Here is a 17,026-nt window from a genome sequence, read left to right on the forward strand (position 1 = left end):
ACATTCGATCGCGTGTCTCTGCTCTCGCTCCTTCACTTCGGCTGAAAAGCTACGCGGGTTAGGATGTATCCTGTACTGCTTCAGCAAGGAGAGGCTTTGGTTTTCGCCTGAAAAGAAGTGGACATTATCCTCCTGTCAGCATATTCTGTTAAGTGGAGTCTCTGTAGCACCCGAGACTGTCGGACAGGCAGTGTGATACCAGCCTGCAGAACCCAACGCCCTCGGACAGGCAATATGATACCAGCCTGTAGGACACAAGCGATACCCTCAAACAGGCAGGGAGTGATACCTGCCTGCAGAACCTGCACGTTCATACGGGCAGTGTGATACCAGCCTGCAGAACCCAACTCTCTCGGGTAGGCAGTGTGATACCAGCATGCAGAACCCAACACAAACAGGCAGTGAGATATGGTACGCTGGTATCACTCACGCTGCCTGCCTGAAGGTTGCGATTTGACACCAAATACAAGTGTTTGCCCATTATCTGCTCACGAGGGGCAACCAAGTGCTCCAGGTCTGCACTTGTTTCTCATTGCATGGTTGCAGTCGAGCATGTGTTCAGGGTGTCGGGACAAGGCAGGCCTGATGCATGTCTGCTAAGCATGGCTAATGTTTCAGGGGTCGTTCTGCCTGTGAACAGAAACCAGGTCACGTAATCTGTCAGCAGGTCATTTGAGTGAAGGCTGGTAATGTTGGAGAGGAGGTAGCCCCTGAATTATGTTTCCCATCTTTTGAAAGTATACTTTGCAGTTTTCTGTAAGTCTGCATACTCCTTTTCAGTTTCAGATTTCTTATAAGAAGCTCTGCTAATGCCACCCCTTGGAACACTGACATTACAAATGCTGCTAGTGGAACCTAGGTCTCCTTTTGGATTTAATTTTGTGAAAGTTCCACACAGCAGATATCATGGTGGATGGCAACTAATTTCATAAACAACTAGCCTCATTCTTTTTATGAAAAATTGATAGTGCTCGTTTTCATCATAATGGAGTGCTGTTTGGCATAAATGGAGTGGAGCTTAAAATAATGGTGGGAGCCAGCCAATGGTGGGGTCTAATATGGGTCAACATTGAGGGCTGTCTCCTGAATCATTGGTCACTCTGGTTTATTAAACCACATTCTAACACTCCCTCATATATGTTGTGTGATTTCTCACTGAATTCCCCAAGCAGTACAGAAGCCACTGTTATCCCAATTGTTTTAATGCTTTCATTATTTGAGAAATATTATACAACCATTCAATGTTATGTCAGTAGCCTAGCTAAAATGCTGAAATTTCAGTGTTGTCAATAGTTTAATCATTAACTAGTCTTCTAGTGGTGAGTGTAGTCATTGGCATGTTCAGTAATACACAAGGACAAATCATCTTGTCATTGCATTGAGGAAATTGAAAAATGTCCTCTTATTTGAAAAGCAGCAGATCTTACACTTTGCACCTAGACAACTCGTTAGAAGGTGAAAAGGCTAGCAAGCTAGCCAAATGTGATCATTGGCATAATTGTCCCCTCAGCTGTGCCTGTGTCACACTCTAGGTGTGTCCATGTCATTTGCACTATAAAGTATGCACACAAACACGTTTACAGCTAAAAATAAAAAAGAAAGTGTGATCTAGGGTGTAATTTACCCTTTAAGCAGTTTCCATTTTTGAACCATCATCATCATCACTGCCTCTAGTTTGATAAAACAAATTTTTTTAAAAAATTTTTATACTGTTAAACTTACTGTTCTACAACTTGTTTATACTCCATTATCTGCACATGTTGAAAGTCTTTATTGCTGGAAAGGTCTTACAAAAAACGGCCCTTTTTCTTGCGCTGATTGGTGGCTAACCTTTCAAAGGATTCAAGGATCTTCTGAAATATGTTAATGCTGGTCATTGTTAAAAGAAGAATTGAAAAGGCCTCCCCTTTGTCACCGACACTGAAGCCTACATTATTCATGCTTTGCTGGATAAGGAATTTACTTCCATGTACAGAGAGAAACGCGGCCTGTCTGTTAGCATGCCAGTCACGGTGCATGAGTTTGGAATGTGGCCTACAAAACTGCGGCCTTAAACAATTCTCAGCTAGTTGTGAAGTTGGTAATAGTCATCCCCCCCCCTCCCTTCTCAGAGGTCCGTCATGCACAAAGACCCTCTGTGATAATTATATTGTGAGCGGCTCTAAACATAGAACTGTGAATTCTTCCCCTCACGGAGACTCCCTGGAAGCCCGTTGAACGTCAGTGGACCGAGGGCTGACCACGCAGACCACTCTGGCGCACATAGCGACCGTGACCACCAGGGAAAGCCCTCCCACCTGGCCCATGCTGCCCGTTGCCCTCTGCCTTAAATATGAACAATGTGTTTCCCTGTGCCGGCTGAGCCAACCTGCTAACTCCTTCTCTCTCTCTCCCTCTTCTCCCCCTCACATCTGGGATGCGCGTGGCTCCTGCAGATTAATCGGCCGCTCGATGGGGATTCACCGAGGAGCTCCTACCTGCGTGGCCTTCCCTCCGCTCCACCACCTGCCCTCCCTCTTCAGAACCTCCTCCTCCGTAATCATGAAACTGATATTAACTGAGTGGCAATTGATATGGATTTTTAATTACTCCAGTAGACAGTAAAGAGGAGACCCATGACAAAGCCATACTTTTATACACACCCAAACCGCCCCGCACCCCAAGGCAAGCACTTCAACACCACCCACCGACCCCAAGGAATGTATTTGCGCTCCGACAGGCTTCCAGAGAGTTGTTGAACTCACGAGAGAGGAGAGGAGAGGAGAGAGGGCGTCTCGGAGGACCGACCCGATTGTTTTCCCTTTGTCACCAAAAGTGCGGTGTCGTGCCATGGCACCCCAGAACAGCAACTCGGATACTATGCAAGTGCAAGAGGTGGTGGTGGTGCCCGCGAAGAAAGCGGGAGGCGGGCGGGAGCAGGAGAACCAGGAGGAGTCTGTCAGTGAGGGCTCTATAGACCGCATCCCCCTGCGTCAGTGGGTCATGCACGGAGCCATCATGTTCGGCCGGGAGTTCTGCTACGCCATGGAGACGGCCCTGGTCACACCAGTATTGCTGCAAATAGGTAAGCATCTAGTGGGGCCCCCGTAGCTAAATGAGAATTGACCAGGTGCCCCTACCTTGCGTAGACTGGCCTAGTATCATATGCTGCAACAGAGCTGGCCTGTGCTAGTCTTTATGGGAATGGCCATTTTATTTTATTTTTTTGTTTTATAAAAATAATATTTTACTTCCACTGTACATGAAGACTGGAGATTGGATCGCTATCTTGATATTTGTTGGGTTAGCAGTTGGCAGTATTGAGAACTAATACTGGTGTTCATCTGTATTTCTGTACCTGCTTAGATTGTAATTGGCCAGAATTTAGTTTGGAAACTCCCTTTCATAAACCGCGTGGGAGAGCATTGCATCTCAAATTGGGCCCAGTTGATCTTGTGTTATGACACTTCATTCTAAGTTTATGAACTATTCTGTTTGCTATGTAAAGAAATGGTAAGCCATTAAGCCATGAAAATCATGGATTGCATTGCCTCAAGTGTGAAATGCTACTTGTAATGATGCCAAAAATCTGTTTCATCTGCAAGAGTAAAGAGATGACTCAGAGATGCTGACATTATAGGCAGAGTTTCAAAGAAAGAGCCACTTCGGAAACTGGCAAACAATAATAGAAGGTTAAAATTGGGAAAAGAAAACAAAGATCGGTCTGTATAGGGCCAATAAGGCCTACATGTACAGTTCCCTCCAAAAGTATTGGAGCAGCAAGGTCAATTCATTTGCAGCAAGGTCACATTGAATACATTTGAATGGGGTTGAGATAAAAAGATGAACACAAGATAAGAGAATTTCAGCTTTTATTTCCTGATATTTGCACCTTCATGTGTTAAACTACTTAGAACATAGCACCTTTGGTGTCAGACCAATTTGTTTTAGGTGAGCAAAACTATTGAAACAGAGTATTTAAGTTAGTGAAAGTAAAATATTTAGTAAAATATACTGTTTGTTTGTTTCGGGGGGCTTCCCTTTCAATCTCCTCTTCAGGAGGTGAAATGCATGCTCAATTGGGTTAATGCCTGGTGATCGACTTGGCCAGTCTAAAACCTTCCACTTTTTCTCACTAATAGCATTGGCATTGGTGCCATCTCTCAAAAAAATGTAGGACTGGGCTAGGATGCATCTCAAGTAGCCTTGTATAAAAAAATATATATATAAAAAAAACACCAATTTGAAGTAGTTTCTGTAGATGCTTAGGATGGTTCTTGGTGATGCAGAAGAGTATGTTGCACCTTGCTGGTGCATGATTAACCAAAAATGCGTGCTAAAGAAATGCATTTATTGGGCTTAAACCATATGGGTAAAGAAAAGTGAACAGCCACGACTGAATGCAGTTGAGCATGGTTTGGATGCTGACAGGTTAATTATGCAAAATATTTTCACCATTTGGGAGGAGAAGGGAAAGTAAAACATTAACCACATTTCTGAATCTTAGCCGGTGAACGTTCAGCGCCCCTATCCCTAGTCAGTGGGCTCTAGTTTCCGGTGGTGTAAACGGAATGGCTTCAGGAATCTGAGTAATGTTCCCGGTGCGTTTGCGGAGACGGGTAATGCACTGCTGACATAAGGGGAGCATTAATAAGCGGTACGCGGGAAAAGGTGCTGGACTCCCCCCTCAGCCCGGGCTCCCTACCAGGATGGCACTCATGCAGGATCATGTAGCTTGTGTCTCTTACACAATCTCGCCGGTGCGAGAGTGATTTCCGCTCCTGAGCCAAGAGCCTCTTTCACGGTGCCTCGGCAGGAATTCTCCGACAGTTTGGCTAGAGTCGCCCGCTGCATTAAAAATACACCCCCTGCTGTAAAACGATATTTTGATGTCTTTGACTCACTTCACAAAAGCAGGGCACCCTTCCTATGTGCTGCAGGTACCCGCTTCGTGAGTTTTGCAGGTCAGTGATGTCGCTGTTATTGATTTTTTTGGTTGGCCTGTTATGATAAAGGATCAGTCCTCAGCAGGTCATAAGTGAGTAGACTGTTTATCTGCCGCTGCGGCCTTTGAAATGGAGGAACGAGGAACTCTACTCCCACTTGGGAACCAGGGGCAGGCCTGCATACTGTTTACATGTCAGTCATATTGTGCAGTAGTTTGAACATGTCAGTCATGCAGCACATTGTTGATGTATTGTAGGTAGCTGATCCCATGATGACAAGCTGATTTTATCCAAGTGAAAACAAGTGGTCCTTATGTTTACTGTAGTACTCGCGTGATTGTGTTTACGTGAGTTACACATAATTCAAATCCAATGGACCAACAATGTTCAAATTCAATAGTGATTTGCTACATCATCAGTGATGAGCATTTTCAGTCTGCTGTGTTTAGCTCTCAACAGGCACTGTCACAAAAGTGTCGCTTGCACAACCTGTGTGAGTGACTCTGGACTCTTAATTGTCCTGTGTGACCTCTCCCTCTCTCCGGGCTTGTCCCTCGAGGGGGGAAAGTTTGGAAAATTAGCACAGAATGCAGTCCTATATTAAAATCATAGCTATTTTCAAAAAGCCAGAAAGCTATTGTGTGCCTTACTGCACAGCAAACTAGTTTAAAACCAGGATTTCCACTTTTATGTAAATGCCAAGAAACCCGTGGCTAACAGCAGCTCACCGCATTAGCCTATAAAATGAGATTACATGACTGTGACTCATGTACCAACTGGATCTATGACTGTTGCTTAGAGGTGGCATGGCACATTTTTGTGAGAGATTGCATTCACAAAGGAAATCCAAATTGTGGTAAAGTCATTTTTCATTAATGCTATTTTCAATACCATTACTTATTTGTATGTATATTCACGGTGTGCTTTTTACTGGTGTCAAGGAGTGCCATCAGTTCAGATTTGGTACCAGGCTACAGAGTAATTACAATGACCATTGCATGCTTTTTAACCTTGAGCATAGACCCCTAAACCACAACATTCTACTGGAAAATGTTTTGTTGTACATCAAATTATAATATTTTTTTAGGAGGTTGGCTTATTAATATAATGTAAGACTTTTCTATACTTACAACTGATTCAACAGGACCAGGCATTCAATGGGAGCCTCCTTGTTATTGTGAAATTGTTGCATTCTGTCGCAAACAACCTTTTATTATCTCCAGAATGATTTCCCATTGTTGCTGCTGTGCAACTTGGAACAATAGTGGTCCAAGGAAATCATGGTGTTTGTGCTGAAGTATCGTTATCTAAATGTCTTTTCATTGTGAAGTCAGCAAAATGTGTATCGGCCAGCAAAAAAACCTTGCTGAACAGATGGAAAGTGGCTGTATATTGTACATTACACTGAAAGATTCCCAGGTTGTTTTGCTTTGCTTTATCTGCAAGGGATGTTGTTTTGTGTAGAAGAACATTAATTTAGGCTCCCACCACCCACGTGTGGGTTTAAATGCTCCTGGAGTAATTTATTAGGAAAAAGCACCTCTACCTGTATGATTTTGACCTTTACATTGGCCTCTGTAGCCTGCTATTTTTTGGAAGTATAATTTGTATAATTTCCATTTAACACATTGCACAAATTTTAACTGTAATCATTGTGCAACTCGAAATACGCTTGGTCATCCTACATTTTGTATTTAGTCCTTTGATGTATAGAACTGCTGACTGCCTGTGATGAGAACAGGCACCTTGTCGTGTTTTGCAGAGATTTTGCAATGCAAATCTCATAAGCATGCGATGACGAACATTGGACACCACTCATCACACCTGTTTTGGGGGGTCAACAGCTCTCACAAGAAAATCTCGGCCCAGAGGTTCTCCTCATGGCCTTGAAGTTTCTTAGATTAGGTTTGTTTTTTTAGAAGGCCTCGTCCTTGCGGGACCCCTGCACAAATGTGCCTGTCGGAGCACTGTTTACGTGCTTCAATTGTTTTTGTATGGGCACTGATGTTTTGAGAAGGATTGGAAGAATGAGAATAAAGCGAAGGGCCACTTTTGAAGCTTTGCCGAATGCTTACTTTTCCCTTGTGAATTTTTCATTGGCACCTTAACAGTGTCGAGCCTTTTCCCGTCTTCAAGAGGAACACTTCTCACTTGGATCTGGGAGCTTTTCAGTAACGTGGGAGTAACTGATGCGTTTTGAGGTTTTAAATGGTACATTGACAAAGTATTTATTGTTCTTTTTAGGTTTAATGTAGTAGCGAGTTGTTGATGTCTCACCTCCTCCCTCTGTTGAGGGGAGGGGTTCATGCAAACTTTAACAAATATTTTCATTTAGTCTTTTGCATTCAGGATTAGAGCAAAAGTAAATGTCCAAATGAGCATTTCTGTAAAATGCTACAGCTAAACTTTGACACTTTGGCCCTGTCAAAAACAGATTTTACTGTAGGGGGGAAATGCAGTGTCTGATGTCGGTGTCCTATACAAAATACTACAATGGCAGACTTTGTTTGCCGGATAACAACATTTTGGAAGTTTTAAATATTGAAACATTCTTGCTGTAGCATAGTATTGTATGGTAAGGTACTAGTAGTCGATAACCAGCTGCCTAGATGGCAAGTTTTGGTAACCTTGCCTAACCAATTTAGCAGAATCTCATCTCAAGGCATCACAGAACTGCTGCTTACTGGATGTTCTTTGTTCTGCATGAAAATTCCAGGATCCCAGTTTCTGAGATACTCAAACCACCCCGTCTGGCACCAACAATCTTTCCGCAGTCAGTCACTTCAATCACATTTCTTCCACATTCTGATGTTTGGTCTGAACAACAACTGAACCTCTTGACCATGTCTGCATATAATTATGATCTTTTTGTGGTTCACACAACAACAAAACAACAGTTTTTCTTTCACTTCTTTCTCCCTCAACAGCCCCCTGTGGGTATACAGTTATGTAAACTAATGGAAAAGGTACTTTGGGATTAGCACTTCCTCCACTCTGCCTTAAACCCTTCTGGATTGACGGTATCTGATTAAAGTGCTTACAGTATATACAGTAGCTGTAATAAGCTTGTGTTTTCCATGGTGAACTGCAGCTAGCATGAGGTCTATTTAATCCTCACGGTACTCTGTGGTTTATGCTTTCTGCTATGCTCTTGATAGGACCTTGAGGAAATGGGAGAAACAGGGCTGTCCACCGATAATGCCCGATCCTCCATAATTGTTGACAAACTGCGTTATATTACATTTTCCTGGTGCTATAAATGGAACTCGGACCCTGCGTTGCTTATTTCTCCCCTCAAATGTTTTCAGAACTATTTTCATGGACTGTTTGGGAGGAATAAGAGTTTATCAACAGTCCACCATGTTATGTTTTGCCAAAATGAATGAACTGCAGTCTACCCAACTATATACCAACTATGTGGTAGACGACTACTATTATTTTAAATCCCATTGGCCATCCATCCGACGGAACCCACCTACAGTACCGTATATGCTGTATTCTAATGGACATGTTCTTTTAGGACCGAATTTGAATTGTGTTCTTTGTATGAGTTCTTTGTACGAAAAAGTATGCTAAATTTCCAATAAGAATATGAATGTTTTTGCACAAGAGTGCAGGAAAACGATTGCGCAATACTAGTGTGCCTCTGTTGGCTATCACAATAGTTTTCTAGCTATGAAGTGAAGACTTTGCATCTTTCTGTACAATGGGATTGAATATCAGATGCGTAGTGAAACTACAATGTCAGTTAATCCCTGTAAGTTTTGTTTCGAACCATAAATAGGCATTCCAGAAATGTTAACTATTTATCTCCAGTGAAAAAAACAATGGAAACTGTTCTGGCAGTATGGCAGGAATTCATGAGTTGGCACATTTCTCCTGTTTTCCCTGTTCAGAGTACAGGAGTGAGGTATGGAAATCGCATCCCGGGTGCTCTGGTTGGGGATGTACATGTATGCAAAATCACAGAAGCCCTATTGATTTCCTTTCAGAACTGATGAAAGACTTTGTTCATCACTACCCTTTTAAGCTATGCATTTGTGCGTACATGTAAACATTCAACCCTCTGCAACTTCCCTTTTAAAAGTTTTTTGCGTGATTTTACGGCGCCATTTCACAATAAACATCCAGTTTGCAAAATCTCATTATTATCACCTGCTTTTAATAGCGTAAGAGAAAATGGAGGCATAATTCTGAAAGAATGTTCTGTCTAGCCGACTGTGTATCGTTGACTGATCTCTGCAGCTAAAGGGCATCTTTCCTTCACTGACCGCGTTAGCTCCCGCCTGTATTCAAGCCCCCTTAAAAGCAGTGGCGTGACCGAGCCCTGTAAAAGAGCAGGCCTCTGTAGTGAGTCTTGCGTTGTGGCGTGGGCCCCCGGGCCCCGTGCTTTTAGCGCACTGCGCTTCCTCGCCCGGGAGACTCCCTCCATCAGGATGAGTAATGCACCGCAGTCCGTCTCTTCCAGGAAACCGCGGCGGAAAGGCAGCGAATGGAGCCGCGCGTCCTCTCTGTTTACCGCTTGAGGCTGTGCTCCTTCTCCGCAAGATATTCAGTTTTCAGAAGGGGGGGGGGGGGGGGTACAGCATGACTGCGGCTCCTGGCGATTGACGTCAACCTTCCGGAACATCCCGTCGAGACGGCCACTCGCAAATTTACTTACCGTTGAAATATTTATGCTAAGCCTGCGCGCGCTTCGCTTTGCCTCCAGCTTCTGTTAGCTTTCGGCTGGCCCTCGCATGGCAGGCGTCCGAGATGCGGTCTGCAGAAGCGCGCCTGGCTGTGCCTTGTGGGTACGCCACAGGCCGAGTGGCAGACTGCGTTTCCTGCGTCAGAGCGGCTGTTTCTGGGGACTTCCTCCTCCTCTTCCCACCCTAGGCTCTGTGCTGCTCATTAATCCCCCCCACCTTGCCTCCCTCACTTGCCTCCCTCATCTTCAGCTTGTTGCTTGTAAAGATGCTGGTTTTCATACAGAGGTCGGTTGTGAAAGTATGAACAGGTTTCGGCCAGATTGGCGTTTCTTACTCCCAACAGTTTGCTTGTTTCACTTTGCTTGTTGTCTTTTGATCGTTAGTCCCCAAGTGTGTTGTCCAGCTTGCAAATTCAATGTTTATCAGCCCCAAAGAACGACCGCAGTTCTTTTTTTTTGCCATTTTGCCTTTCGTTTCTTAAATGTAGCCATTTCTCTCGGATGTTGTACTATTTATGCACTCAAAGCAAGTGGTGAAAAGCCTATACTGACCCTATTTAAGGAGCCCCATTATCAAGTTCAGCTGTTTGATGTCATGTCAATGGAGCGATGACACGATGGGTTTTTAGTTGCCGGGTTTTGTAAACATGCTGTACGAACGACCCAGTTTCCTGACTGCTGTGTTTGCGGAACTTGTAGAATTGAATGCTGTAATCTCTGCATTAAGCTTCCTCTTTTGGGTAAAATAAAATGTTGCTGTGGTGGGCGCAGCGTTTGGAGTCTTAATGTGTTGATCAGATTTTTGTATTTCTCTGCTAGACGCTGAGCGCAGTGTGCAGACGGGCCAGCCAGCTCACTGCTGCAGTGTTATGTAACCGAGCTGGAGCAGGACTGTGGTGTGTAAGATTCATGCAGCTTTAATTATGCCCGTCAGGAGGTGGGACCAGGGGGGAGGAGGCGAATGTTGCCGCATAAGAGAGAGGGGGGGTCTCTGCAGTCCCCACTTACTGTATACTCATACTCACACACACACACACACACACACACACACACACACTGTTAAACATGTAAGCATACACTCACTCTCACACACACACTCACACACACACACACACACACACACGTAGCGCAGTGGATGACCTTCACTGCACAAGAGACCAGAGCGAGGCAGGAGAGCGAGGGTGTGGCAGCACCTCGGTCAGGTGACAGCAGCATTGTGACATCATTCGGTCGGCTTCTCCCGTGACTGCGCTCAAACGCAGGACGCTCATCGCTTGCTTGCGTCTTCTCGGACTGTCCAATCGACAGCGGAGGTCAGTGAAGCACACGTCTGTTGCTGTATTTGGCAGAGCGTGGAGCTCTTGTCAGCTATAACCTGACAACATGTCCCAAATGCACTGCGCTAGTCTTTGTGCCCCAATTAACAGATAACAATTCACCTTCGTAAGGGATTATTTTATATGATCTTAGATATTATTAACAGGAGTTTGAGGCCATTGGAATAAACTCATCAAACAATATAATGTTCCATCAAATGTAGGCAAGAAGAATTAAAATGCCGTGAAGGAGTAGCCTTCACTGTTGAGACGGGATGTGTCTTTTTCCCTGTGATATTTTAATTTTATTTTTTAAAAATATCTGCATAATGCTTTAGTCACCATTTTCATGAACTGACTATTGGGTTAAGACACACCAAAAACTGGTGTGCCTTACTATAACGACAACTATAATAATAACGATGTGAGCATCCTGCTTGAACGATAACTTTCTGTAAATAGCCTCTCAGATATGTCATCTGCCATTTTGCATGTGACGGCCTGTTAATTCGGTTGGATTTTGATTGGCCTTCAGTGTTTTATCGCTCATGCAGCTGGAAAAAATCACTCAAAATGACCCGAACGATATTGTTAGTCGTTATAGTTGCGGACTTCGAACGACGTAATTCTGGTTCTCGTTCCTGGTGTGGATGGGCTTTGATATGCATGGTGTCCTGGAGGGAACTAGCGGTTTGTAATATTTCTATTTGTGCCTAACTGTGGGTTGCTCTGCTTTTGCATTTTACTAACACGTGAAGTGTCAATACCTGCAGTGAAAGTTTTCCTCAATCTTTGTTTGTCAAAGATTTGGCCAGTATTGTGACAATTACACGTGCTAAAATTCCCAAAGGAAGTGAAAACCAGTTCAGGGGGTTGCTGGGTGGCTCTTCCTTTTGGGGCTCTGTTGGAGTCTGTGGGCCCCATGGTGATATCGTTCCGGATCTGTCTCTCACCGGAACCCCCCCAGGGCCTCCACTGCCTGCCCTGAGCTCCCCATCTGCCACACTGCGCAAGTGCCCCCTCTCTCTCTCTGTCTCTGTCTCCCTCTCTCCCTCTCTCTCTCTCTCTCTCTGTGGGAGCTCCACTGGTGAGCTAGAGTAGCAGTCAACACAGGCCTTTCAAGCAAAGTGCTCTGCTTTCAAATAGAAATGCGATTTTGCAATCCAAATCCGAGGGGGAAAAACATTTCGCAAAAATGTATCTGCGCATATAAAAGGGGGGCTCGGTAACCTTGTGATTCCAGACAGGACCCGGTCGTCATGCTTACTAATGAACTGGCTCAGTCTGACTCCTTTAATTTACTGCTTTATTGTTTACTGCCTGCAGGAGTTGCGCAGTCATCAGTGTGATGTAGTGTTTGAGTGGATTGGCTGGGGAGAGCGCTTCAGTAAACTCCTTAAGTAATGAGAGGCGCTGACTGAGGCCGACCGCTCTGGCAGGAGACCGACCGCATGCGACCGTGCCTGCTGGCGCTCGCGATACGGTCGTATATCTTGCCACTGCAGACGCTCTGAAGACGAAGCGTTTTCCCCCGTGGCCCCCCTCCCCCACCATCTCCCCGCAGTCTAGGCCAGCACATGGAGGAGGTCAGATAACGGGTCTCGGCTCAGCACATTAAGCAGGCCGCTGTACTGTGGCAGTGTATTTAGAATAGGATTCATATTTTATCGAAAAGCTGCTTGATATTTGCTGAAGCCGCTCAGGGTAAGTATGTAGCCTCGTGGCTAAGGGACGTGACTGGGAGCCAGAAGGTTGGCGGTTCAAGCCCCGGTGTAGCCATGATATGATCTGCACAGCTGTCAGGCCTTTAATAAGGCCCTTAACCCCTCCAGGGGTTTCAAAAATCGGAGAAACATTAATAACAAAAACCAAAAAATCTGGGAGACAATAGGTTTTAACCCAAACTGTCCCTTTTTGAAAATCCGGGAAATTTTCAGGAGAAATCTACGCTTGGCGAAATACTAACGCAAGTATTGTCGGCTAATTATCTAGCTAAATGGCTAAATTGCTCTCTCACGGTAGTCTGCAAGGGCCGGAATGATCTTGGGGGTATAGACGGGCAGGGTTGAGAATGGGGGGGCATAGATTTTTTTTTTGTGTGTAAACACAGGAGTGAATAGAGGAAAGAAATCCTGCATAGTATGCCTTTAATCTGTAACAATGTCTTCAGCTCCACCTACACCTGTTGTCTGAGTTTGGTTTTATTGCTATGGCGATCAACCGTCAAAGGCCGAGGAGAGCAGGCTCTGTAAATGTGCAGCTACAGTAAAGGGGCCGGGCCTAGAACAGAACTTACTGCTATAAATATTTTCGCGTCCATTTGTTTGACTGGTTAATGACGCTGCGTACTGCTGGAAGATTAAACCAGCAGGTCTTTTTTGACCGTTTGCAGAGGTGTTCTTGTTTAGCGAGCGATGAAAGGAGGTCTCTGCGTGGGACCCCGCCATCCAGCGGAACGCTTGACGGCGGCCGGAGGAGGCCGAGCTGCACCTCCGCGCCAAAACAAGTGCAGGCACCTGTTTCCTCCCCACTTAGCGGCCTCTTGACCGCCATTCATCGAAACCGGCCACACTTGACCTCTGACTCTCCACCTTCCTCTGTCCCCTCTCTCTCTCGCTCTCTCTCTCCTGCTTTCACACCATTCAGGGAAAAGGCGGTTTCTCAGCACATTCTCCTTTTCTCACAAAGGGTGTTAAAGGGCTCGGCAGAGAGCCGAAAAAATAACATTGTCTTTCATAAGCGGGCGTGTGCCCTGTGCGCCCTCCCCCCCTCCACCCCCACCCCCACTCCCGTGACTTGCAGGCTTGACAGGAGCGTGATTCATTAGGCTCGCGGGAGAGCAGGCTGTCAGTAAATCACCCTGGCTGGCCCACTGGATAAACGTGAGATTTTTAAAAACGTTTCTCCCCCTAACCCGTGGCCGCCTGGCGCATTGACACGTGCGGGCCGATGCTGGAGGACCGCTTCTTTCAGCCGAACACGAATCATTGCACAAAATCTCCCTCAGTCCGAGGGCATTCCCAGCATCCAGTTTGAACACACTCTACGTGTGTTTAGCCTTTAATGGCTACCCGTTCCTTCTGCCCCGGGGTTGTCTCAATTCTTTTCACTTTTTGTTGTCATACGTGGCTGCCTTTGAAATTAGTTCCTGTCCTTTCAACTGTCCTTTTGCTGTCTGTGTCTGCGCACGCATGCGTAAGCGCGTGTTGTTCTCATTCCCGTTTTGAACTTCCAGCTTCATTCAATACTAAAATAATGCATTCTCAATATCTAGACGGGGCTATAAAGGTTCCTGGGCGCACTGTACTCGGTTGAGTCACGGAGCCTTCTCTGGACTGCAGAGAACAATCCGGAAAATGCGCCTGCGATGAAAGCCCCCGTCGGAGGGCTCGCGGCGGGAGAGGACCCGTGAGTGACCCGTGAGTGACCCGCAGGACCCGGTTAAGCGCGACACGCCAGCGCTCCGTACGCCAACGGCTCCGCAGGTCGGAAGTTTCCCCGGGCCAGAAAGCGGAACCCCCGCTGCCCCCTGGTTCCCGCAGACAGGGTTTGTTTGTGCGGAGGTCTCCTTTTCTCCACGCCGGGTCCTGGTTGTCTCACGCCGCTTCATTAGAGCAGCTTCCCCTCTTTCGTGCACTTAGTGACCTGCTGTAAACCTGTTTCTCCGCTCCCGAACGCAGCACCAAAATATTTCCTGCAGTGGCCCGACTCGGACCACTCTCAGTATTGTTTGCCTTCTCTGGTGTGGTGGGAAAGAAACCCTCCGTTATTTACTATTATGTGATGTCCTGTTTGGATATTTACAGCCATTAGTTTTGACAGAAACAAACTGCTATGAGCTGATAAAATCTCGGTTGTTTGTGGACTTTTTTGTGTTTTCCTTTGTTTTACCGCAGCCAAGGGCTGCAAACAAAGACAAAAAGCTCCTTTTTTTGCCCCCTCTCCAACCACGTACCACATCAACAACAACAACAATCATCAAGAATGCAAGAGGAAGTCGAGTCGTGACACAATTTTGTCATTGAGCCTGGAAGAAATGGTGTGCAAAGCGTAATGGAAGGACATTTTCCCAAGCCTGGTCATTCATATTGTCAATTGTCATTTCATGTGAACTAGGTTGCTGGTTCATTCCTAGATCCTGTTCCTAGACGTGTGGGAAGGTGGCCGATAAGCTTCCAGAATGTTCTTCTCACGTTTGGCAACATCCAGTTCCATGGACTGTGGCGGCAGTGATGTTAATGGCCAGCTGTTTCCACCTGCTTTTAAGGGAAAAAGTGGTACTATTTTTATCATCGAGGAATAGAACATTGTGTGTCATGAGTGAGGCATAGCACCATCCCAATTGTTCTTTTTTTCGCATGCTAGATGATCCAAGGCATTTTCAAAAATAAAATTTCCCACAGTCCCACCCATACTCTGATGGATTTGGTTTCCAATATAGTCTCACTTTATTTAAAAAGAAATAATAATAATGTTTCCTTTATTTGGCCATTTTTATATTTTTCACCTTTTTAATTTATCAGTTTTGAACATCAAAATCAACAACAACAACAGTGGTGTCTGGTAATATGAGCACTAACACATGCACACATATGATATACCTCCTGTATTTGTACTTCCTCTTTCTGGAAACATCCTCACTCTGCATCACTTCACTGTGATCGCCACCTTCACCAAATCCAGTCTGTGGAAATGTACCGAACAGGAAGTTAGAAGAAGAGTACAAGATGCAGGCATTATGCATGTGGCCGTGTAATGTTCAGGTGGCTTTCACTCAAAAATCTCATTCGTGACATAGAAATGGGAACTATTGTTTCTCATGGAAAGCAGACTGTTAAGCAGACTAATGGCCGGATTGTGCCCTATTAATCATCAGACTGCAGCTCACAGCCGAAAATCTTTCTTCATGAATGAACATTTTCTTTACACGATGACCAGCTGATTTTGTCCTCGCAATGACTCAACATACTTTTTTTGGGTGCCTAAAGCCTGTCTTACAGCAGCAGACCCACTAATATCCTAAAACTAGGATTTGCTCCAGGTTCCCTTCACACACCACACCGTGACACGGATGAGTGAATAAGCACCCAAGTAGACTGGTAGGCGACCGACGTCGTTTATAACGTTCATATGGCTAGTTAATACAGGTATAGATGATTTTATAACTCCACCCCTAGTTCCGAATGGATTGACATGCATTCAATTATTCTGAATACAAATCGTTAAGCTCATAGTTTTGTCTGGATGCTGGCTGGGAAGAACAACACCATTGATTGACACACTGATGTTAAGTTAAACACTACTGCGGTTTGACTGGGAGTATGCAAACATAGCAAGCACGCCAGTCTGAAAACTGAACATTGAAACAATGCCTGGGGAGATGTGACCTTATGGCAAACCATGTATTTAGTACCACATGGTGTTTTGTTGCAAACCTAGTTAATTTATTATACAGTATCTTTTTACAACATGAAGTTACATTTTACTGCATGCACAGTATAGACTATAGTTTAGACATTTTGGTAAGCATCTCGTTGTCAATTTATGAAGCATCTGTACTGGTCATGTCCATAGCACAGAAAATCAAAGCCAATCAAAGCTTTTCCTCAAAAGCGTGGAGTATATGGCATTAGCGGTACAATCAGCACCTCACCATTACAAGATTATGGAATTATCAAATGAAAGACGACACAGGTAAATTCAATTCATGTTGCTGTATCAACTCGCCATCTTCATAACAAAACAAATAGAGGTTCAGTGTGAGCGGAAAACAAGCTTCCAAAAGTCATTAAATGTGGCTGCTTTGTGTCCTACTTTGTACTGGAAATAACATGGATGTTCTTTAAATACAATGGTCATATTAAGTCTGTGCTTGAAAATATACACTATACACAGGAAAATATGAAAGAAGTTTCATACTGTAGGTAAACAACTCGCCACCCTCTGCTACAGATACTGTAATTTCAGGGCCTTATGTCTCTCGCACCTTGCTGGCCGTTGGAATGTTTTCGCCTGGTAGCTATGTTGTGCAGCTCCCGCAGGGTCCTGTCTGTCCTTGCCCGTGGTATGAAAATTAGCATGAGAACATGATAACA

At 44.9% G+C, this 17,026-nt stretch overlaps 1 protein-coding gene across 4 annotated transcripts in view; it reads left to right on the forward strand.

Moving 5' to 3' along the window:
- LOC133137190 (solute carrier family 45 member 4) overlaps positions 1 to 17,026 on the forward strand; it is a 47,212-nt gene that overhangs the window by 17,152 nt on the left and 13,034 nt on the right. For all 4 annotated transcript variants that reach the window (XM_061255291.1, XM_061255292.1, XM_061255293.1 and 1 more), the window contains one exon: positions 2,436 to 3,064. In XM_061255291.1, coding sequence (XP_061111275.1) covers positions 2,830 to 3,064 — 235 coding nt within the window. In that variant the 5' untranslated portion in view covers positions 2,436 to 2,829. The remainder of the gene's footprint in view (positions 1 to 2,435; positions 3,065 to 17,026) is intronic.

This window comes from Conger conger, chromosome 9, assembly GCF_963514075.1.
Source record: "Conger conger chromosome 9, fConCon1.1, whole genome shotgun sequence".
Taxonomy (NCBI): domain Eukaryota; kingdom Metazoa; phylum Chordata; class Actinopteri; order Anguilliformes; family Congridae; genus Conger; species Conger conger.